The sequence below is a fragment of the Drosophila serrata genome, unplaced genomic scaffold, assembly GCF_035046125.1.
Source record: "Drosophila serrata isolate PLE 108 unplaced genomic scaffold, ASM3504612v1 contig_276, whole genome shotgun sequence".
NCBI lineage: Eukaryota > Metazoa > Arthropoda > Insecta > Diptera > Drosophilidae > Drosophila > Drosophila serrata.
The window spans coordinates 5,893,189-5,916,114 of NW_028257174.1; the positions used below are offsets into that span (position 1 = coordinate 5,893,189).

Consider the following 22,926-nt stretch of genomic DNA (forward strand, 5'->3'; position numbering starts at 1 on the left):
TTGCCGCCGGTAAGCGGAAAGCCTCTACGAAGAAAGTTTATCAACAAAATCTAGCTGAGGCGAAATTTAGAATATGTTCAAAACAACTTTTATGTAAGGTCCATCCACTGTTTAATTTGTTCTTCTCAGCTTACATTCCAAATTAAATTTGATGACAAAATAAATTGATTCTTAGGCCATAAGAACCTGGACGTACACGTACGATGTAAAAATTAAAATAGACTTTGGATAATAAGAGTCCGTTTTGCTTACGCGCCAGAGTTGTAACTCGACTATTAACTATTCTTAAGCCATTACTTAGCATCCTGTGGATGCACACAGGATGCGCACTGGGAATGCACGAGAATGCAGAGGGAACACAGGAGCAGGAACCTCATTTCTGCTCCTCCTCCTCCTCGTTGTTCCTTTGAGACTGATCTATTGCATCGAGGGCAGCTATGGCCGCCCCCACTAGATGGAAGGAGCCGGTGACGAGCACATCCAAGTGTCCGGAGTTCTCTGTTAGTGGAAACTTCTGCCGAATGGCCACAAATGCATCGACCATGTGAGCGAAGGCTTGGCTATTGCACGGTGTATTCTCGTTGCGACACAGGTCATCCCAGTCATTGGCAATGGCCTGAGACCGGCCCAGCTGCCTTTCCTCGCTAACGGATAGAAACACCTGGCTGGCATAGATCGGCTTCGCTGCGGACAGATTGGGTGAGAAGCAGGCCATGTCGAAGGGACATGTGCGACGGAGGACCTTCAGCAGCGGCCGGATATCCGACTGCCCCTTGCGGTTAAATATCAGGATCTTGGGATTCGGACTGCAAGAAAAGGAAAGCAAAAATGAATAAACAAGTAATGGAAAATTAAAGAGAGAAAGTTGGAAACCTCACCTGTCCTTCACGTTCTTGTGAAACCACTCCGCGCACACCTCTATGCTCTCCAGCGTGTGGGCTCCGTCAAAGAATAGACGCATTCCCCGCCATTCGACCTTCTGACATCGACCCGGCCAGTGGGATTTTACCAGGCCATCTAGTAGTTGTTGATCCATCAGCACCTCGTTGGCGATGTGCTTCCTTCCCTTCGCCCGCACCAAATAATCCATGGCCAGCTGGACGGCCAGAGAGCCATTCAGCTTAATCACAGCGCTGAGATCTTCGTACGGCTGGGCGGCGGTTGCCTCCGATTTGAAGTAATCCTCGGTGGGTGGCACCTCAAAGATGGTATCGATGCCATTGTCCTTCGCCCGCTGACGTATCACCTCGAGGCACTCGGGCTGTGTGACATGCGTGAAGACATGCGATCCGGGCTTAATGATGCCCGCCTTCTGCCAGGCAATCTCCTCGAGCGTAGTGCCCAGCAGATCCGTATGCTCCAATGCCAGCGAAGTGATGCCCACAGTGCCTACGTTGCGTACAATATTGGTGCAATCCGATTCACCGCCGATGCCCACCTCAAGCACTGCCACGTCCACTTTCTCCTCCACGAATACGTGAAAGCCCAGTATGGTGACAAACTTGAAATAGGCGGGCATATCATGATCATGCTCCCGCAACTCCCACAGGCGGTTGTAAACCTTCCAGAAGTGTTCCGTGAACTTGGCCTTGTCCAGCGGCTGGCCATTGATGCGGATGCGTTCATTGGTGGCCAGGATGTGCGGCGAGGAGTAGAAGCCTGTTTTGAGGCCCTGATGGCGTAGCAGGGACTCGGTCAAAGCGCAGGTGGAGCCCTATAGAAAGGGAAGGGTCAAACAAGGATTAGAAATAGTTTTCAAAGGAAGGAAACATAATTTGAATATTATAACTTATGACTCTCTCTCTCTGCTTTTATTTTATTTGGTGATTATATTTAGATTGGTAATTATATGTATGCTACAAGGTCACCCCCCCGCCATTATCTTAACTCGACTCCAGTCGCGGACAACCTGTTTATCTGTTTATAATGGGAGTTATCTATGGAACGTGCTACTCGAATAGTATAGCCGGCAAATCAAAATAAGCCAAGTATTAAATGTACCTATAAGCCAAAGCTCAATTTACGGCAGAACGTAACGAGAAAGAACCGGAAAGTAAACAATCAGACAGTTTCTAGACTTGAAGATACTCTAGCAATACAGAAATTATGATCGTTTAGGGGATACATATACGATATATGGTGTATACTATAGTTTAAGGAAGTAAACATTTCAGATACTTTGCTTACATAAATATACAATTCTTATATAATTGGTTCTACCAATTATATAAGAATAAAGGTACCTAGAAAGCCAGGAATTTGGAAAACAATTCATAATAAAATTAACATAATAATTTTGATAATAATAATAATACAGAAATTATTAGGGTTTAAGAGATATACCGAGGAAGACTGTGGAACTGGATAGGGGTCTTTTATATAAATATAGAAAACAGTAAAGATTAAATGTGTCTAGGAATTGTGTATTTGTTTATGTATTCTTTTGAGGAATTTCTTATCCCATTCCCATTCGATTATCCCCTCAACTCTGCTGGGTATCAATGACCAAAACAGATCCATCAATAAACAAAATACCAATTCAAAAAAAGCTAAACAAATCTTATCAGCCAGCTAGCGAGCGAGCGAGCGATTATCGGCCTTGTCAGTGCCGAGAGCCGGCGGAGAGCAGTGACTCTGAGCTATTGCTAGGTGTGCACGAGTGCGTGTGTCTGGTGGCAGCTCAAGTTTGGAGCTGGAAACCCACCAAAGATCTGGTTACAAAGAATTCGTTAACGAGAATAGAGCTCATTTGCTGACTGACCTTGCCCTTGGTGCCGGAAACATGGATGTAGTTCAGCTTCTCCACGGTCTCCAGCGCCAGACCGCTCCGCTCCAGATACTTCACCGTGAACTTTTTGGCGTCCCTCCGGGAAATCACAGAATCCCTGATGGTGTCCTCGTTGGATTGCAGGTAGTTTAGCTGAGCGATGGCTGCCTGCAAATTAAAGTGAAAGATCATATTTGTTATGATTATTTTCCCAAAGCTCTCCCAGAGAGACTCACCTCGAAGGCCGCGTTCACAGCCTTGTTGGTCTCGTCGCTTATTAGCAGGTAGTTTAGCTGCTCGACGGCTTCCTACGAAAGATCAAGCAAAATAATATATTTATGTATATATTTTAAATTACAAAAAAAAATAAGAAAAACAAAAGCTAGAATGAAAGCAAAATTCTGTATACCCTTGGATCAGGGAATCGTTCCCAACTAAGCCAAAAATGCATTACTTTTAAATCGGAAAGAGGTCCTATGTTAGTTTTTAATCAATTAACAAATCTGCATACCCAATTTAAGATTTTTAAAAATTCAAATTTTTCTCATTTTTTTTTTAAATTTTAACGATGTAACCCCTTATAAAATTTTCAAATTTTTGAAAATTTTTTTTTTCCGGAGATAGCTAGAAAGATTCTACTGTTGATGCTGATCAAGAATATATATGATTTATAGGGTCGGAAATGATTCCTTCACAGCGTTTTAAGCTTCTTTTTCAAATTAAAATGCCCTGAAAGGGTTACCAGAAATAAAAGCGTTGCAATAATCCGATCTACTGTTACTGTAGTGTAGGAACTCTTAGAAAAGAGTAGAGTATACATATTTATAAGTAATAATTTGTATATATTATTTTTCTCCTTTAAGCCGCAACAAAAAATGTTGTCTTTAGATATTTTTGCTTTTTAAAAGATATAACAATGGTATATGTAAAGTTTCCATAATAATTTTACAAGTTATTCCCTTTTAATTATTTTAAAACTTGTGACTTTATAAAATGCAAACCAAACTACATTAATTGTGCCTCTGAAAATATGTAGAAATGTAGTACTATATATTTTATTTTTCTTTTAATAATTTTTAAGCATTTTAGACACCATTTCGTTGGAGTTTGAATCTGTAACTGTTTCAGTGAATATTTGTATATCTAAAAATGTTATATATTTTTTATAAAGCTCGTCAGCTTATTAATATTTTTATTTAAAACCTATTCTAAGTTTTAATTAGAAGCTTAAACCGTATTCAATAGAATAGCTAATGCTATTTATTGAATGTCTTAATTGAAATTCGTATAATGCATAGTTATATCGAAAGATATATGTATTTATATCGAAGATATAGTTCAAAAGAAGTGCACAAACTCACCTCGAAGGCTTCACTGCAATCCTTGTCGCATTTTTTGGTCTCGATGGTTCCTTTGCCATCACTGATGCTCCTTTGCAAATCGGGATTGAAGACCAGGTCGGCCAGGGTGTAGCTGGGCGGGCTCGAGTGTTGCTCCCTGGCGGCACGCAGACGTGCCTCCCTCATGCTCTGGCGGTTGCTCACTGTGCTCCGACGACTGCTGCTCACTGCGCTGAGGGTGCTCGAAAAGCTGGCGGGCAGCAGTCTGGGCACACAGACACGGCACAACTGGCGATTCGCCATACTTATAGAGCGCTTCTCGGCTGGCGCTCTCGATCGTCTGGTCGCACCTCTCGCTGGCGGGGACAGCGGTATCTGTGGGACGAAATGCTGGTAAATACAAACTCTAACAAGGGATTGTATCAGTTAGTCGGCGGTCCGTGTGTGTGGCTAGTAAGGTGTACGCAACGCTCGCGTTTATCATCTCAAAGTATTTCGCAAATGTATTCAAATATTGCGCCAGATAACGGATATCGGATACCGATTGCGATAACTGGATAAGCTTTTGCACATGCACAGCACGATAACGATAATTGGGGGCAAATACGGCAACCCTGCAGTCACACACACACTCGCTGTGTACTTCCAATAAGCAAAACAAAACAAAATAACAGAACTGCACTTGTTTCCAAGAATATGGGCACTCACTGTGTTGTCACGCTATTGACTTATGTTCTTTAGCCACTTTTCAGTTGTCGTCCCTGTTGAGTATTGAGAAATATTGGGCATTATTTGTTTGGCAATGAACTATGACGTAATCTCACGCACACACGTACGGCCCCAACATAAAACATGTGGACGGCAAAAACATATGTTATTGCTTCAGCGGCGACAGGTTGGCGAATTTCAAGCCAAGTTGTTGTGAAATTTGAAGCGAATGGAAAATAACTGCTTTCCAAACTTTATCTTGCACGTATTAAAGTCCAGCCATTGTTTAACTATTTTGATTGGTTACCCAACGCCTACTAAGGTCGTGTCATTCTCAAGCAAATGTGAAAATGTCAAATACAGACCCGCTTTTGTATTTGACTATTCTTTTGTTGTCGTTGTTGAACATCACTGGCACATTGTGAACAACGTCAGGGAGAGCATCTCTATCAGTCAGCACGCCGAAATAGTTTTGAAATCAAAATTAAAATCCGAATCCGCAAATAATGACTGAAACCGCCAGTAGTTCGAGCAGCACCCCGCGCCTGGGCATGTGCGAGGTGTGTGCCGCCAAGGAGGCCCGCTACGCTTGTCCCAAGTGTGAGGTCAAGACGTGTTGCCTGGACTGCGTCCAGATCCACAAGAAGGAGCTGTCATGCGATGGCCAGCGGGACCGTACCAAATTCGTGCCCCTTAACCAGATGACGTCCACCGATTTCATGAGCGACTATTGCTTCCTGGAGGAGGCCACACGCTACACGGAAGCGCGCAAGTCGGATCGCACCAAGAGCTTCACCCACGACAGCAGCAGCAACAACAAAAACCTCTCGGTGGCACAACACCGACTGCGAACGGCGGCCTACTGGCGTAATGTCCGTCTGGAGCTGCTGCTCCCGAACTTCAGCAAGCACAAAGAGAACACCACGTATTTTGACTGGAAGCAAAGATGCATTTTCTGGCGTGTGGAGTGGCAGTTCGTAAACATTCCGACGGAGGAGAATGATCAGGGTCAGGCGGAGGCAGTAGCTCGCTTCGTGGATGCCCGTTGCGACGAGCACGAAACCCTGGCGAATTTCGCCCTTAAATATGTAGATCTGCAGCAGGAGACGGCGCGGAATCATCGCAAGCGTTTGGCCCACCACCAAACGGCAGGTATTGGCCAGCTGAGCTTCTGGCTGCAGGCCGAACGCGTTCCATTTAGTGCCACACGTTGCTATGCCCTGGAGGCGTCAAAGCCTTTGGGCAAGAATCTAAGCCGCAAGACCATCATCGAGTTTCCCACCATCTATGTTACCTACGAGCCGAAGCCGCCCTTGGGATTCGAGGCAATTGAATGCGGTACAGCTTAGTCAATCATTTTGATTTGAAATTTCTTTGAAATTAATTTATTTTAACCCAATTAAAGACAACTGGGACCTGGGAGAAGAAGCACCCACATCCTCGCCACCAGCTAAGAAATTCAAGAAAGAACGTCGGTTATATGAAGAGAAAATGGCTTCTAAGGAACGCGGCAAGCGCTTTACTCAGGACAACAGAAGCCCCTCGATGCCATCGCAGAAGCGATTGCGAAAGGCGGCCTTAAGCCGCAAGGTTCGACTTCAGTGGCAGGAGCCAAACTTCAGCAAACACAAGGAGAACACCACTTATTGGGACTGCAAGCTGTCCTGTCTCTTCTGGCGTGTGGAGTGGTATTTTGTCAACATTCCGACTGAGGAGGGGGACAATTTCCAGTTCGAGGCAATGGCCCGCTTCGTTGATGCTCGTTGCGATGAGAATGACAAACTGGCGGATCTCGTCCTCAAGTATGTGGATTTGGAGCATCAGACGGCACAAAATAATCTCAAGCGTTTGAGCCGTCATCAAACCGTGGGCATTGGCCAGCTGAGCTTCTGGCTGCGTGCCGACGGTGTTAACAATAGCGATTTTGTATGCTATGCCCTAAATGCGACCGAGCCGCTGGGCAAGAATATAGCTGGCAAGACCATTATCGAGTTTCCCACCATCTTTATTACCCACGAACCAAAGCCGCCCATGGGATTCAATGTGATAGAATGCGGTACAGCTTAATTACTCATTTTTATGTGAAATTTCCTTGAAATTTATATATTTAAACCCAATTTAAGATAATCTGGAGCTGAAAGAAGAGACATCCGCCTCAGAGGAAGAGACCAAGACTGATGTTTTTCATGGTATGACCACAACCGTTGCCAAAGAGGTTGATGAAGCTGATAAGGATGACGGCCAAGACGACTTTGAGACCGAAGATGAAGACAAAGACGATTTTGAGACCGAAGATGAAGACAAAGACGACGTGGAGACCGAAGATGAAGACAAAGATGACATGGAGCCCGAAAATGAGGACGAAGACGAGGACAAGTCGGAAGATAAAGACAAAGACGACGGTGACTTGGCTCCTGAGGAAAATAACACAGAATAAGGCTCTCCGTAGTCTTTAAGGAGAACATAAGCAATGCTTCTCTCCCACTCTACCCTTTCGGCATACAACCCTTATCCAAATTTAAGAAAAACCACATTTAATATATTAATTTTTACATAAATCATGTATTTTTCCTCATACGCATTTGATTTAGTTTATTTGTTTGTAATTATTTTAGGCTAATTTAATGTTACGAAATCAAACCACGCTTCGACTTGGTTTCGATCTAGTTTCCATCGTCATATTATGTTTGTATGCATGTCGTGTATACAATCTATATATATATAAAGAAGTTTTGCGTGGGGAAACCAAGGATACACAAAGTTCTCGGGGTTAATCTTGACTGACTCTACATCTATAGTTTGATTTCGATTAAACCAATTTAGCAATTTTCATTTGTACATAATACATATATGTGTGTGCCAGTTATATTATCATATATCTCTATATATTCCTATATTATTTTACTTTCATTTCGTTCGCATTTCGCTTTTTCGGGTTTGCCTGCACCAGTTTTTTTGTTGTTATTAAAATATAATTTAAAGCATATTGTATATATATAAACAAACAAACAAGTTTCTAACAAATCAACATTTTCAAAATGCATTTCAAGGTTAAAGTAGGAGAGAAGAAAAAAAAACAAAGAAATTAAAATAAAGGGGGAATACACTGAAAAACCATTGAAATTTCTCTAAAAAATACATATTTATAATAGTAATATATATAATTGGAATCATTTTTTGCATATTATTCACACCAATCGCTAATTGTAAGGAAGGGAGGCACACAGAGATAGAGAGAGGTGAAGGATACATCGAGATGGGGCGAAATCCTTAAGCCAATTTCGTGTTCTTGCTGAGATATACAAATATATAAGATAAGATAAATTCTGATCATAATAGTTTTAGATATCTGCTTTTGTTGCTGCTTCGCCCTCCTTACATACATAGTTCACATATAATTTGCTGAACATTCAAAAAAATAATCATAAAAACTATGTAACATACAAAAGAAACATGTATATAATATATAAACAGAAGTGGTGGTGGGGTGGGTGGGAGAGATAATATCAGGGGGTTTATGGGGCTCATTGGGATGCGGGAATTGGGTTCATATAGTTTACATAGAGAAAATTTACATATATATTTAGCTAGTCGTACATAAATCGCTTTCTCGCATCGTTTCTTCATCAATTCATTCACTAAACAGGTTAAGACATCGATCGCACGCACACACACACGCACAATTCGTTAAGGATTTAATTGTTTTTAATTTATTTAAATTAATTTATTAGACACATACGCATACACAGAAAGGACAGAGTGGCAGAAAGAGAGAGTTAAAGGCAGACGACAGACAGAGCTTTGGATGAGTTCCAGAAAAGTCAGTTTCGGGTGGGGTGAATCTGTCCCCTGTGCTGGATGGGTTTCTTCAATCTCGTTATGATTGTTGGTTGTGTGTCTTTTTGATGAGTGTGTTCAGTGCATTTGTGTGCGTGTGTGTGCGTGCACCAGATGAAAACATTTATACGTAGCTCGAGGATCAATCATCTCCTGCAATGTAGACAAAGAGAAAAAGAGGATTAGAAAATTATCACCTAACGTTGCGATATATGTGGGATAAATCTGTGTATAAATCAACATTGGATAGATTACTAGATTAAAGAAAAACAACCAATCAATTAACTTAGTTAAATGTATATCATTTCTATATATTAAACACGATTTGGGAGTTGAGTTATCCTCTACATATATCCCTAGTTAGTCTCTTCCATCTTCAAAGCTCACTCACTTTTCGTTGGCATTTGTTAAGGCAGCTCTCTCTCTCTTCCTGGTTCTGATCAGGCTTCCATTTTCATTTTCATCTCTTCCTGCTGCTGCTCCTGCTCCTACTGCACTTGCTGCTACTGTTGCTGCTGCCCGGGCGCCGCTCCGGGCACAAAGTAACCGCCTTGAGGCACTGCAGCTGGCGCCATTATCGGTGCCAGCACATTATCGGGTGTCGCCGACATGGGAGCACCCGAGGGATTAAACACATCCACATAGGAGTTCTTCAAAGCTACGAAGATTAAGTGGAGTATAAGCCATTTATTTATCTTCAGTATATGAGACTTTCACTTACTGCGATTACGTTGCATCTTAAACATGTTCGACTGCAGCTTGGGCTGGGGTCCGCCGGGAATGGCAGCAGCGGCAATTGGACTTGGGGCGGGTTGTCCAGCTGCCACGGGTGCTGCTGCAGCTCCTGGTGTTGAGGCAGGTAATGGCATTGTGGGGATCATTTCGGGCGCCGGGGCAGCCGTATAATCAATGGGACTGCCGTACATCATCTGCGGTTGCTGGGTCTGCTGTGGCTGTGGCTGTGGCTGTGCCTGATGCTGTTGCTGTTGCGACTGATCCAGCAACTGATGTTCGGCTTGATGATTGGTAAACATTGGTGGATTGGCATTGGCCATTCCCATGCCACCTGGCGGCATACTGGCCACACCCAAATCGCTCATCTTGGGCGGTGGCTTAAAGCTTTCCGTCTCGTCGACATTGCCCTCGGTGTTTGTCCAGCACTTGCGCTCCTTGTCCCACACAATGGTCGGATTCTTGTCATCCGGAAGGATCATTTGGTTCTTTGGCTTCAGCGACAGCTTGTTCCAGAGACCACCGAACCAGCCAGAGTTCTGATTGCCAGGTGGGGCACTGTTTTAAAAGAGAAGTTGTTGTTATTCAGAAGCAGGTCACGGGTAACTTTCTACGACTGAAACTCACCCAAGATCGCCGCCAGAGTTGGCGTGCTTGCCGGCGCCCGACGTTGCCTGCTGCTGTTTACTGCCAGCAGCATCGAAGGAGCCTCCACCTCTGAGCGAGGCCTTCGGGCCGCCATCATCCTCGTCCTCGTAGCTCTTCGACTTGGGCATGGAGATGGCCGGACGACCCTGCTGCGGCTGCTGGAGCTGTTGTTGTCAACATTGTGGTTGTGGAGAAATAGCATTGGATTAGTCTTGGGCGATGACAAATCGTTTCGGGATTAGGCATAAGTCATGGTTAGTAACAGAGAACAGAGAGTGGTTAGGCGTAAGTAAAACCGAACGAACGAAGGAACAACAAATGAACTGGCGCAGTCAAAGGAACTCTTCTCGGGCTCACTTAGTTCGAGATTACAGCTAACAGATTGCTTAGAAGGGTCTTAAGACTAGTTTATGAGCTAACAGCTAACGGACCAGCCGGGTCCCAGGTACAGAAGGCTGCCACTTGCACTTGCTCCACCTCATTTCATCCTATCTCATCTCATCTCAAATCTCTGTCTAGGCTTTTCTTTACAATTTCTTCTTAGATCTAAGAGCCAGGCCAGCGTCTGCAATGGTGGTGGTGGTGCCGCTGCTCCTGCTGCTGGTGGGTGCATCAATATCGTAGGTGCGCACCTCCCTCTTCTTGCTCTGCTTGCTGTCCAGATAGCTCTCGAACCTGCTCAGGCTCTGCTCCACTTCGGTGCACATTTTCTTGTAGTTGAGCGGTATGGCGGGATTGGCTATCAGCTCCTCCATAGACCACACATGCTGCGGCTGGGCAGCGCCGGCTCCTGCCGCCGACTCTTTGCTTGGTATAATGCCATACTTGTTGAGCAAGCTATGCGTGTAGTAGTCACCGTCATCGTAGCTCTCATCATCCTCGCCGTCGCCATAGGGGAATAGCTCGTCGTCATCCAAGTCCTCCTCGTCCTCTTCTATGGCCTGCTCCTCCCCCTCGGCATCCTCATCTATCACATAGTCGTGCAGCATGTAGCTTCGATAGCGCTGCAGGTCGCTGCGATCGGCATTGGCCTCGGGATCATAGGAACTGCTGCTCTTCAACTGACTTTGGCCTTGGGCCAGCGGCATATCAATGGGATAGGTACCGTTGAAGACGATGTGCGGCTTCCGTGCGCCGAAATTTAAGCAAGGCTTGGCCTGGGCCACCGCCAGGGTATTGCTCTTGTGCTCCTCATCCTTCTCATGCTGCTTCAGGGCGCAGTGTTCCTGGTCCTGGTCAAATTCTTGATCCGATTCAGCAATAGTCGTTGGCAGCTTAAAGTTGACACGCTTGGGGCCGCCGCTGGCGGAAGATGATCCTGGTCTTGTCGGTGGCGTCAGCGATGTTGTTGTGGTTGTGATGACCGTGCTCGTGCCTGCTGTGGAAGTGGCTGCTTTGGCGTTTATAAAACGCGTGGGCGTGGTTAGCGTTTTGGGCGTGGCTAAGTAGGGACTACATTGGCGATTAGGCTTTCTAGGATTAGGAATTGCTGCTGAGACTGAGGCTGTTGCTGCTGCTGCTGCTGCCGCTGTTGAGTTGCTGTTGCTGCTGCTGCTGCTGGTAGCTTGATGTCGTTTATTTATGGTGGAATAGCTACTTACGTCATTCAAATTGAATGCCTTTGTCGAGGACGATGATGCTGCCACTGTTGCTGGCGTAATTTGGGCAATTGCTGCTGCTGCCGCTGCTATCGAAGGTGTGGCCGAAGGTCCTGCTGTTGGCTTTTTTCGCAAGGAATTGGCACTGATCTCCTGCTTCAAGGCATTCGACTTGAAGCGATTGCTGCCATTGCTAAGCGTATGCTGCTCCACCAGCTTCTGCTGATGCTTGGTCAGCACATGCTGAGGCTGAGGCTGAGGTTCATCTTCATCCTCATCCTCCTCCTCGGTCAACGCCGCTTGATTATCATTCGGCTGCATTCCATATGGATTATAGGACATGGTGTGTTTATTGTGACAAGAAACTTGTTAGGATGCTTGGTGGGATGCCAGGCTTAAACAGGATACACAACTCAAAATATAAGATAAGAGACACTATTCATAGCGAGGAACTTAAGACGAACCAAAGAGCACACAAAGAACAAATACAAAAAAAAACGAGAAGGGGAAAAAAAGCTAAAAGGCAACTCCCTAAAATACAAAGATAAAAGCCTGCTTATGAAATAATAATGCTTTTTAGAGAGGAAAGGTGCCACAGGAAGGTGCTGAAACTGAAGCTGAACTTTAACCTACCTCATCGCCGTATGGTGGCTGCTGTGTGCCGGACCAGTAATCAAAGCCATAGGCAGGAACAGCTGCAGGTGCAGCCTCCGATGCCTGTCCCTGGTACGCCTCAGTGGCTGTGTCTATTTGGCCATAATTGGAGGTCAGCAGTTGCTGGTCGTACGGCTGCTGGGCTGTCGCATTGGGATCGTAGTAAAGCGGAGGTTGCTGCTGCTGTTGTTGACCATAGACTTCAGTCTCCGGTTGGGCTTGTGGTGGGGCTGGCTCATAGTATTGCTGCTGCTGCTGCGGTACCGCCGGCGGCTGCTGCTGATGTTGCTCCGGCAGGGGCTGTGCCTCAGCCGGCGGCGGAGACTGCTGCAGCGTGTTGTCGTTGCGATATTGCATATTCAGTTCCCTGAACTGCTTGTTCACCTCTGCAAATTGCTGATAAATTTCTTCCTGCTGTTGCTGCTGCTCCTGTTGCTCTTGCTGTTGCTGCTGCTGGAGCTGCTCATGTTGGGGCTGCTGCAACAATGCATCTACATTAGCTAGCTCTTGGGGCTTATAAACTTGGGTTAAAAACTCACCACATCGGCCAATGAGCGCAGCTGGCGGAGCCAAGCCTTCTCTTCTGGAGCGGCAGCATCCTTGCTGCTGGCATTCGGGGGACTCGCAAAGGAGACGCGGTTGATAAGAATGGGATCGTGGTAGCGTAGACGTTCGGCCAGGCCGCAGACCTATTAGAAGAAAAGGAAATTAGACAGTTAGAAAGCTTCATCTTATCATCTCATTTGCACTTGCTTACCCGCTGGATAAAGTCACTGTCGTAGCTCTCAGGCTTGAGCTCAATGTGTCGTGCGATCTGCTCTAGATAGTTAGTGCAGCGGAAGTGCTGGCCATAGTCTAGGATGCGCGTGGCCAGCAGGAACTTGTAGTGCTGGAAGTTAGCAATGCTGAACTTGGGATCGAACAGGGAGCGGGCGTACTCGTAGATCTCCGTCATGATGATGGCCTCGTTGCTGGCGAACTCGTTGAAGGGCTTGTAATGCGACGCACCCAGCAGGATCAGACGGGGCACGTTGGCCGTTAGCGTGGTTAGCTCCGTGGCGGAGCTATCGTAGCGCCCGAATTCCTCCTGGGCCACCAGATAGCAAAAGTGGGCCGCATAGATATCACCGCGCTGGAACAGTGTGTCGCCCAGGGCCACCACCGAGCTGCGATCGTACTCCGGCTGGCGGCTCTTGTTTGTGACCAGAATGGACAGATGTGAACGCCAGTCGCCCCACTGCTCATCCCTCAGCTGGCTGACGCAGGCCGGTGTGCGGCAGCTCTTCATTTGGTAGAGCGTCTGCAGGGGATCGTTCGCCTTGATGGCTCGATTGAGGAACTTCTGGGCCACATCGGTCAGGGCATACCGATCCTCGTAGAGGGCCAAGAAGAAGGCATGCGTCCACAGGCCGTTGTCGGTGGCCCATTGGAGGGCCTCCTCGACATTGCCGCGCAGCACATAGCTGCGGAACTTGTCCGTGGCCGCCTGTTCTGACAGCGGTGACGTGGTCAGACCTGCTGCTGCTGCTGCTGCTTCGCCCACCGTCGCATTGGCACCGATTGTAGCTGCACCGGCTGTGGGCTCTGGTACAGCACCAGCTCCTCCCACCGCCTCACTGTCCGCCTCAGAGTCGTCCAGTGGCTTCTCCGCTTGACCTTGAGCCTGGCCATCTTGCTGCTGCTGCAGCTGCTGTTCATCCGCATCTGGCTCACCCACCGCCTCGTATTCACTCGGATCGTAGGGATACTCCTGCTGGTTGTCCAGCAACAGGTCACCCACATCTGTGTCGGCAATATACTGCAAAAAAGGGGAAACGTTAGGACTGTCGTAGGAACAGATTTCCAGGATCTAATTACCCCGTTCTGGCGCAGCAGCAAGATGAGCAGATGCCACATGAGGGCATGGGAGGCCCGATACTTGTTCACGCTGCCCTGCGGCTTCTTTTGCGTGGCATACAGCATGGTGCAACCGCGCGTGGGTCCCAGGCGTATCTGCTCCTTGCAGAAGCTAATGATCTTGTCCTTGTGCAGCTTGCGGCCCTGCAACGGACCCGGATACATCCGGAACAGACTGCTCGTACCGTCGCGAATGCGAAGCGGCGCCACCTCCACATCGTTGCGAATGCGTCCCCGGCCGGCGTACTTGGGCTTCACCTTCAGGAGCAGACTCATCGCATACGAGGCCACCAGATGCGGCCGGTTAAATAGGAGGGGAGTGCGCCGCCTGGGCGGACGGGCCACTACAGCGGTGGTGGTCACACCTCCATATGTGGTCGATGGTGCTGCTCCTGCTGCTTCACCAGGAGTGGCAGCAGCTCTGCGATCACAAGTGGCGAGAATATACAACATTGATTAATCAGTATTTATTTATACATAGAGAATGGAATTATTTATATTTATATAGCAGGGTAAATTATACAATTTATCATGCAAAATCGAAAAATAGGATTAGGATCTGAGAAGGAATTGGGGTAGCTCAGGTTGTTAGGAGTTCAGGAGATCAGGAGTTTGGGAGTTCTGGAGATCAGGGGAAAACTGGAATTCCGGGGAGAGAAGAACCCATCAGAGATCAGCGAAAGTCAACTTTAACAGTTCCTCCTCCGGCTGCATGCGACTTTAAACTCCGTTTTTAGTTACAATTTAAAAATAGATAATAAATATTTACTTCTTTAGGTATTTTTCCCTATTTGTAAGACACAAAAAGTAACATTTTTTGATAAAAACTTGTAACTTCCACTTTGAATTCATGAAGAGCTGCTTTTAATTATTGATAACTTTCCAATCGTATAGGAATAATAAACTAATATAATCAATATCAGATCTTAAAGTTCAATTTGAGGACAATACTGGTATTATACCCTAATTTCAGTCAGAAGATTGAAACTTTGTGAAGGAGTCATTTCCGACCCTATAAATCATATATATTGTTGATCAGGATCAACAGGGGAATCGATCTAGCTATCTCCAAGAGAACAAAAATGTTCAATAATTTTTATTAAAAAAAAAGGAAAGGGGTTACATCGTAAAAATGTTCAAAAAATTCCAATTTAACATTTTAAATAGAGTATGCAGATTTATTAACCTTATAAAAACTAGCATAGGACCGCTTTCCGAATTAAAATTAATGATTTTTTGGCTAAGCTATGATATTTGAAAATTTTGATATTCCCAAAAAATGGATCATACAGAAATATCGATTTAAAGGATATACAAACTTCGACTTTCCGAAGTAGCTTCCTTTCTTGTCGAGGTAATAACTTTTAGAATAAAATGTCGTTTAAATGAGTCCTAACAATTTACATTCAGTAAATGATTTTTAATTTATGTTAGCCCCATAATTTATAAATTCTTAAAAGTAACCATCCGAAAGACAGACAGAAAGAGATAGACAGAGAAACGAAACGAAGGAGACTTTTCCCAAAAGCGGCAGACCATGGAGTACGACAGAGACAGAGGGAGATCGTGTGAGTGGGTGAGATGTTTCGAATTTGGTTTTTGGTTTTTATGGCAGCGCAAAGCTTCGCAAAGCGAGGGAGCGAGATAGCGTGACAGTAAGCGAGGGAGATAGAGAGTGGGTTTATTTTGTTTTGTATAAACTTTTCTTTTTTGATTTTGTATTGTAACTCTTTATTCTTCATTGGGAAATCCTTGCAGAATATGCTTTTCTATCTGTTGTGATATAAATGGTATCGTAATGCCCTATTCCATATCAATGTGATCTCAACAAATAGAACTAAAATTAAGTTCTATACAGGACTTTTCTTTAAACATATTCAGAGATTATTTTTCCCAATTGTTGTATTATTTTTAGTTGTATTTGAATATATTCAGAAATATTGAACAAAGAAATGGGACTAAAATTAAGACTTGTCTTTGAATTTATGCACATTTTGAGTATTTAGAGATTATTTTTCTATATTAAGTTCCAAAGAAGTATGTAAGTGAGATGCTGTGCTCACTAATGGACAGGATTTGGATTATAGGAAATGTGTAGTGTATTGTATGATTTCGTATATGAGAGAGCTACAAGGATATTCCAATCTTCGGTTGCCGAAGTAAGCCTTTCTTCTGTCTTGGTTTTTGTTTTTGTTTTTGACCACCTGATATCGAGACCGCACTCGGAACCAGCATAATATGGTCCGCAGCGGGAATTGCGTCCATCTCCATTCAAATTACTCAGCGATCGTGCACTGGACAGATAGGATGGATATTGGCCATATATCGATGATGCTCCTCCATAGAAACTGGCATTATCCTCGTTCAAACTGCTGTTGAGGACGATGTCCTGATGCTGATGTTGATCTTGCTGCTGCTGTTGTTGTTGTTGTTGCTGGTAGATCAGCTCTTTGTAATGTTGACGACGATGGAATTCATTGGCTTGGGTTATGTATGCGTGTGTATACCTGTATATAAAGGTGGGAAGTTTTTTTTGGGCAAAAGCACAATTGTTGTTGTTGTGGTTGTTCGTGTTTGTTGGTTGGTTGTGCATTTGGTTGTTGTTGTTGTTGGTTAGAGACGAAAACAGTTTTGAGGTTATTTACGAATTCGCATTAGTTGTTGCTCTGAGTTTGTTTTTCTAATTAGTAAAAACGTACACAATGAACGGCACTTTTGGAGAGAGGGAGCGGAAGGTAAGGGGTAACACAGTGGAAGTGGGAACGGAGCATTGGATCTAATTGGAACAATTTGTATGTGGCCACAACGAAGGGGTTAAGAGAAAGCTGTCAGAGAGCGCTGGGAGGGATAGCAAGAGAGTGAAGGTAACAAGAGACACCGCGGATCTAATCACTAACTACAATTTAGTTTAGCAATTTAGTTTACTGATAAGATTAAAGCCCAAGTCCAACCTCAACATTAGGGACGGGGGGAGTCACGTTAAACAAACTAAATGTTAATAAATCGCAACCAATGGAAGGTTGCGATCAACGAGCAGAGAGAGCCAAAGGAGCAGAGAGCGGCAAAGCGAGACAGCAAGACGGGGGGAGATCAAAGAGTTAGGAGAGATGGGACTAAAAGGGTTAAAGGTGTCAGAAAGAGGTGGGTTGGTAACGGGTTAAACAAAACTTCCCATTGAATATTAAACAATAATAAAAAAACATACAGTTTCGGAACAACCGAAAAATCAAGTTCCTGAAACTTGCCAAGGTTTTTTTTTAAGGTTTTATGTAAAACCGAAACCACACGAGTTAGAGCAAGATAGTACTACCATAAGGGTTAAATAGGATTTTATTTGTTTGTTGTTTAGGGATTATTTAAATTATTTAGAATTATTTTGTATATTATTTTTATAATCTATTATTTGGTAATTGAATAATAAGAATAACTTTATAATTTAAAATATCTTAACAAAATTACATATGTAAATATCTTCAGAATATGGAGTGTATTATATGTAAATGCTAAAAAAGATCTATTCAAATATCTACTATATTTAAAATTTCGATATATTGAGCTTGACGTTATTTTCTATATTATATTGAGTGCAATATTGCAAACGTGACGTTATTTTCTATATAATATTCATCGTGATTTGTCACATCAAAATTTTTCTATCAAAAAACATCCCTAGTTTCAACTTTGTTAATCTGGAAAGCCTGAAATCCCCTCAAATCAAACTCCTGCAAGTTTTCAGGACCTTTTACTCCTAATCTCGTAAACGGTAACGGCAAGCAAAACTTTCAACAAAAAAAGAAAGTAAAGTTACTAAGAGTAAACTTACCTTTCGCGCTCTCTGAGCAATGCTGCTTCACTGCCTCCGCTTACACTTCCCGCCACCAGTTGGGTGGCTGCCGCAGCTGGCACCGCGCCAGGGACCAAGGCTCCCAGCATTGCTCCCACTCCACCAGCACCGGGAACAGCGGTGGCATTGGCATTGACTGCCGCCGTCATCGAGTTGATCATCTGGCCATAGAACTTGGCATACATGTCGGCATAGGCATGTGGATTGCGCGACATCTGCTCGTACATGCCATACGGATCGTAGGCGCCGGACACGCCGGCATACTGGTCATATTGGTTGCGACGCTTGCTCGAACCGGAACCACCGGCTGTGGCACTGCCTCCTCCGCCGCCGCCGTTAATGCGCTCCTTCTCGAGGTCACTGTTCCGCGAGCTCTTCCGGCGGTATTCCTCGTAGCCATCCCAGTTGCGCATATCATTGTGTCGCGAACGTCGGGAATCATCGAGGCGGCCGCTGCCGCGTCCCTGGTTGTCGTAGCTTCTGCGGCCACCGCCGCCGGAACGAGACTTCTCCGCCGAATGTTGCTTTGCGGAACGGCGAGAGGAGTAGTGACGATCAGGTTGCCGTTCATAGTCATCGTAGTCATCCTCAGGGGCACTGCGCCGCTGTCGACCGGTTTTGCTGCTACGGCCGCCACTACCCGGTGCACTGACGCCGCTGGCTTCCAGCTCGCCCTCGCCCAGATGATTCATCTCGGGGTTATCCGATTCGCCGTCATAGTTGCTGTTGTTGTAGCCGCGCCGCGGGTGATCATAGGAACGCTGTTCCTGATCCTCTCCGCCGCTGAAATACTTGTTCGATCTTCGTCGCCAGTTGCGTTCGCGGTCCCGTTCCCAATCACGGTCCCTCTCGCGCTCCCTTTCACGTTCCACCTCCGGTTCGGGGTGGCGCCGGGAGCGCGTGGACTCGTGGTTGCTGCGCCTGTGATGGCTATCCCTCAGCGCCTTGCCCTCGCTGTGGGGAGCACCGCGCACCGAGTCCTCTGTTTCGCCATCGTAGGTGTAGTGGCTGCCTCGTCCACCACGACCACGAGGTCTCTCGTCAATGGGATCACGGCGTTCGCGTGCATGTTCCCGATCCCGCTCCCTTTCGCTTGCCAAAAACTCGTCCGACTCGTCCTCGGACTCCAGGTCTAGCGAGGTGGCATTGCCACGACGTCCGGCTACCGCACGCTTTTCCAGCTGAGGCTGTTGTTGCTGCTGCTGTTGCTGCAGAGACGGCTGCTGGGATTGCTGCTGTTGGTCGCTTAGCGCCTGCTGCGGGTTGTGATGCAATTGCTCCGACTCATCGGCGGGCAGTACGTGATGTAATTGTGGCAGCTCAGCCGTAGGCGGCGGCGATACAGCTTCTCGATCCTCCAGATTCTCGCCATCCAGCACCACTTCGCGCTGTTCGCGCACAGAAAGCGGCGCTACAGGAGCGACACTAGTCTCCACGCCCGTGACTACACGACGCGGTGGTGTCTGCAAATTGCGCACCTGCTGCTCCCCATCCGAGGTATCCTCACCGTCGGCCTGACGCTCCTCCAAATGCTGCAGGGCCGCCGCTTGGGCCACATTAAGCGAGGACTGCTCTGTTCCTCCGGTTACCAGACGCTGCTGCTGGAAGTCCAATTCCGGCTGACCGAGTACCAGACGGGACAGACCCGGTGGCGGCAGGAGGCCAGCATCCTGATCCGCTTCACCCTCACCCAGCTGCTCGGACAGATGGCTCGTTTGCAGGTACTGTGCACGTTCGTCGTTCGGAGCAGAGAGCACCTCCTGGTTGTCTGGCTGTTCCAACAGCAGTGGCGGTGCATAGAGCGATGCCACAGGAGCGGGAACAGGAGCAGGAGCTGGAACCGGAGCAGGAATAACTGCCGGTATGGGTGCCGGCAGAGGGGCTCCAATAGAAGCAGCTACTGGCAGTGCGGCCAGTATACTGAAGGGCTCTCCCTGTGCCTCTGCAGGTAGCCCAAAAAGCTGCTCTGCTGGTGCTGGTGCCACTGACGGGACCATTGGTGCTACTGCTGGAGCCACTGGAGCAAGTGCTGGTGACGAGGATGCGCCTCCTTCCCCCGGTGTGGCCAGTATGTTAACGCGCTTGCTTAGTCCCGTTGACCGCTTGAAGGGGTTACCGGCAGCTGGGGCCATGTTAGGAGGCATTGCCGTTGCCGGTGCAATGCTAGGAGGCAGTGCTGCGGGAGGCGCCAGTGCTGGTGGGGGTGCCGCTACTATTGGCAGGGCGGTTGGCGGTGGAGCAGCTGCTGGTTGATTCTGGAAAGCTTGTGGCGGCACAATGGCATCCAGCTCTGGCTCCTGACCCAGCTCCGGTGGCGGTGGAACAGGCTGCTGCTGCTGTGGCAGCAAAGAAATAGGAGCAGGAGGCTGCAGAGGCAGAGACTCCACATTGTTATTGGCAAAAGCCTGCCAACTGCCTGGCGAGGATTGGACATTGAAGGAGTCCTCCAGCAGCTTTTCCTGTGACTTCTCCATTACGGCCTCGTTGCCGTTGCTGCTGGCGTTATTGTTATCATTCCAATCATCCCAATCTCCCCAGCCATCGTTTCGACTGCTAACGCTGTTGCCTCCTCCACCGCTATTGTTGTTATCAAATGAATCAAGAGCGGTTTCCGCTGGGGCCTGAGCCAGCTGGTGCTGATGCGTGGGATAATACAGTTGCTGCTGCTGTTGCTGTTGCTGTTGCGGCGGAGGCAGTGGCTGCTGCTGCTGCTGCTGTTGCGGCGGGGGCAGTGGCTGCTGCTGCTGTCCCACAAAGTAATTGTTGTAGTTCAGCGACTGCGGCTGCTGCTGCTGCTGCTGTTCCTCCTGCGGCCAGTAGCTCGTCGTTGGCGGCTGCTGTTGCTGCTGAAACATTTGGCTAGCATAGAGCTGTTGCTGCTGCTGCTGCTGCTGTGGATGCTGGACAGGAAGCGGTTGCTGCTGCTGCTGTTGGAGGAGAGGAGGATGTGGTTGCTGCGGATGCTGCTGCTGTTGCGGAGGCTGCTGCTGATGCGGTGGCAGCCAGGGCGCGTTGTTGTGCAACATGTTGGAGCTGCATTAAAGGAAACACATTGCATATTAATATAAAATATATAACATTTGACAGAGAGCTAGCAGAGAAAGCCTGCCTTGGGATGGGGTTAAGGCAAAAATAATCACCAGTTGACATATTTTCAATCATTCATTATTGGTTTATTTAGAAACCTCCTCAAACATTATTAAATAATAATGTAGTGATGAAGTAGATTCTTGTGAAGTCTCTTCAAGTATGTTCTGCATTAACTGCAGTGTTTTCCCATATTATTTCACAAACTTTTTGACAAATTTCGTTGATTGTCAGGCACTTTAGCTATATTGTTTTTGCTGAGAAGATTTTACACAGATTTATCTTATCTACAGCAGGAAAGTTTTAGTATGATCTTTGGATAGATTATATCTTTGTATATGTACTTTTGTATATAATTTCTGACAGTTTTTCCCAACTAAACTTGAACAGGACATTTAGAAAGGTGGCCTCAAAAGGAGGTTTCTTCGGCAAAGAGCGGGTGGTGGTGGTGGTGGTTTTGCTGGACTTGTGAAGCGGTTCAATGAACGAAACCAGTTTTCTTGGAAAATGACCCGTTTTCCGCGACATTTTGCGAAAGGGGAAAAAAATAAAAACAAATCGCTGTGCTGGCGGCCATTGGACGCAGTACCGAAAACAATATATGCATATATATATATGTACATATATATGTAAAAAGCGAAAAGCAAAAGTTAAAAGTTTACGTGGACGTTTGCCTTATATACCCCCCTCTCTTTCACTCGTGCTGCTTCTTCCTCTTGTTCGTTTTGTTACCACCGTTTCGCTCTCTTACTGTTGTTGTTGTTGTTCTCTTGACGTAGCAGGTTTTTTTTCTTCTGCTGTTTCGTTTGTGGTGTCTCTTCTTCGCTCACTAATAATTCGTTTTACCGTCGTTTTGGGAGTTTATACTGCTCATTGGCGTATTATTTATTTATTTATTTATTTCCTTCCATCCTCACCAGTAAGTCAAAGTGAAAACACTCTCGGGGAAAAAATTTTGGAGCAGTGGCTGAGAGCGATAGACAGAGGGAGCGAAAGGGATAGACAGAGCGAAGAAGAGGAAGAGCACAGTGTTGCAATCCGGTGTACCCCTCTACCCTCGGGCTAAAGTTGACCACAATTGTTTTTACTGACAAGAAAGAAGCACTTTAGCAGTTGTCTTTGTCAATTTTCTTTAAAAATAAATATTAAATGCGGCCAATTAGAGAGCCGCTCTGCATAAACACACACACGCACTGGCACGCACACACACTCACACACACAGGCAGGCGGGCAGGTTTCCCTTCCCTTCTTTCAGTTTCCAATTGGACTTACACAAATCGTTCGCTTATTTACACGCACACAGGTTCGTCTGGCAGTTGACTAAACAATACATCTACTTGTTTAAGACGTCGTTATTTAACAATTAACTACGGAATTTCTTTTTCTCGTTCAGTAAATCCCAAATGCCAACTCAATGGGCTAGGGGTGAGACAAAATGTACGAGAAAATCGATACATCGATAGTATGGTGATATTCTTCACTATCGATACATCGATAATATGGTGGTATTTTACTATCGATACATCGATAATATGGTGGTATTTTTACTATCGATACATCGATAGTATTGTGGTATTTTTACTATCGATACATCGATAGTATGCTGGTATTTTACTATCGATACATCGATAGTGCTAAAATTAAATACCAAATAGTTCCACAAAATACCATTTATATATATTTGAATTAACAAAGTACTTCAAGAGCTTTTTAATTGTTTTATTGCTCACAAATTGCCCCTTGTTTCTATACTTAATGAATTCATACGAAATTCTAAATAGTCTGACGTTCTATAGCAAATTTTCTGCCCATAAA

The 22,926-nt window shown here is 46.0% G+C and overlaps 3 protein-coding genes across 16 annotated transcripts; 1 reads left to right on the plus strand and 2 right to left on the minus strand.

Moving 5' to 3' along the window:
* Positions 1-87: 87 nt before the first annotated feature.
* On the minus strand, positions 88-4,410 carry Fpgs1 (Folylpolyglutamate synthase 1). The gene is made up of 5 exons (XM_020947045.2): positions 4,129-4,410; positions 3,004-3,075; positions 2,762-2,935; positions 879-1,714; positions 88-806 (listed from the first exon to the last, which is right to left on the minus strand). Exons 1-5 carry the CDS (start codon positions 4,408-4,410, stop codon positions 374-376), a joined length of 1,797 nt encoding a protein of 598 aa, XP_020802704.2. The 3' UTR covers positions 88-373.
* A 605-nt stretch (positions 4,411-5,015) lies between these two features.
* LOC110179475 (uncharacterized) lies at positions 5,016-7,929 on the plus strand. The gene is made up of 3 exons (XM_020947048.2): positions 5,016-6,153; positions 6,221-6,871; positions 6,939-7,929. The coding sequence occupies exons 1-3, from the start codon at positions 5,322-5,324 to the stop codon at positions 7,250-7,252; spliced, it is 1,797 nt and encodes a 598-aa protein (XP_020802707.2). The 5' UTR covers positions 5,016-5,321; the 3' UTR covers positions 7,253-7,929.
* Positions 7,358-22,559, minus strand: Sec16 (endoplasmic reticulum export factor secretory 16). 14 transcript variants are annotated; one of them, XR_015272326.1, is made up of 12 exons: positions 22,384-22,559; positions 18,004-21,057; positions 16,385-16,687; positions 14,142-14,601; positions 13,042-14,082; positions 12,824-12,973; positions 12,264-12,758; positions 11,634-11,945; positions 10,012-10,196; positions 9,374-9,942; positions 9,044-9,310; positions 7,358-8,805 (listed from the first exon to the last, which is right to left on the minus strand). XR_015272326.1 is itself a non-coding variant. In XM_086835763.1 (8 exons), the coding sequence occupies exons 2-8, from the start codon at positions 21,048-21,050 to the stop codon at positions 10,560-10,562; spliced, it is 6,885 nt and encodes a 2,294-aa protein (XP_086691889.1). In that variant the 5' UTR covers positions 21,051-21,057; positions 22,384-22,559; the 3' UTR covers positions 10,533-10,559. The 14 variants fall into 14 exon arrangements, 6 of the variants coding, with proteins under 6 accessions (XP_086691889.1, XP_086691890.1, XP_086691891.1 ...); XR_015272325.1 differs by having other exon boundaries at positions 12,264-12,761; XR_015272328.1 differs by lacking the exon at positions 16,385-16,687.
* Between the last annotated feature and the right edge of the window lie 367 nt (positions 22,560-22,926).

Bases quoted from the DNA above. Each gene is read 5' to 3' on its own strand.
- LOC110179475 (XM_020947048.2), top strand. From the start codon at position 5,322: ATGACTGAAACCGCCAGTAGTTCGAGCAGCACCCCGCGCCTGGGCATG. The intron at 6,154-6,220 runs GTACAGCTTAGT...ACCCAATTAAAG, and splicing joins ATTCGAGGCAATTGAATGCG to ACAACTGGGACCTGGGAGAA. The intron at 6,872-6,938 runs GTACAGCTTAAT...ACCCAATTTAAG, and splicing joins ATTCAATGTGATAGAATGCG to ATAATCTGGAGCTGAAAGAA.
- Sec16 (XM_086835763.1), bottom strand. From the start codon at position 21,050: ATGTTGCACAACAACGCGCCCTGGCTGCCACCGCATCAGCAGCAGCCT. The intron at 14,083-14,141 runs GTAATTAGATCC...CCTTTTTTGCAG, and splicing joins TGCTGCTGCGCCAGAACGGG to TATATTGCCGACACAGATGT. The intron at 12,762-12,823 runs GTGAGTTTTTAA...GCATTGTTGCAG, and splicing joins TGCGCTCATTGGCCGATGTG to CAGCCCCAACATGAGCAGCT.
- Fpgs1 (XM_020947045.2), bottom strand. From the start codon at position 4,410: ATGGCGAATCGCCAGTTGTGCCGTGTCTGTGTGCCCAGACTGCTGCCC. The intron at 1,715-2,761 runs GTCAGTCAGCAA...CCCTTTCTATAG, and splicing joins TTTCCGGCACCAAGGGCAAG to GGCTCCACCTGCGCTTTGAC. The intron at 807-878 runs GTGAGGTTTCCA...CTTTTCTTGCAG, and splicing joins CACAAGAACGTGAAGGACAG to TCCGAATCCCAAGATCCTGA.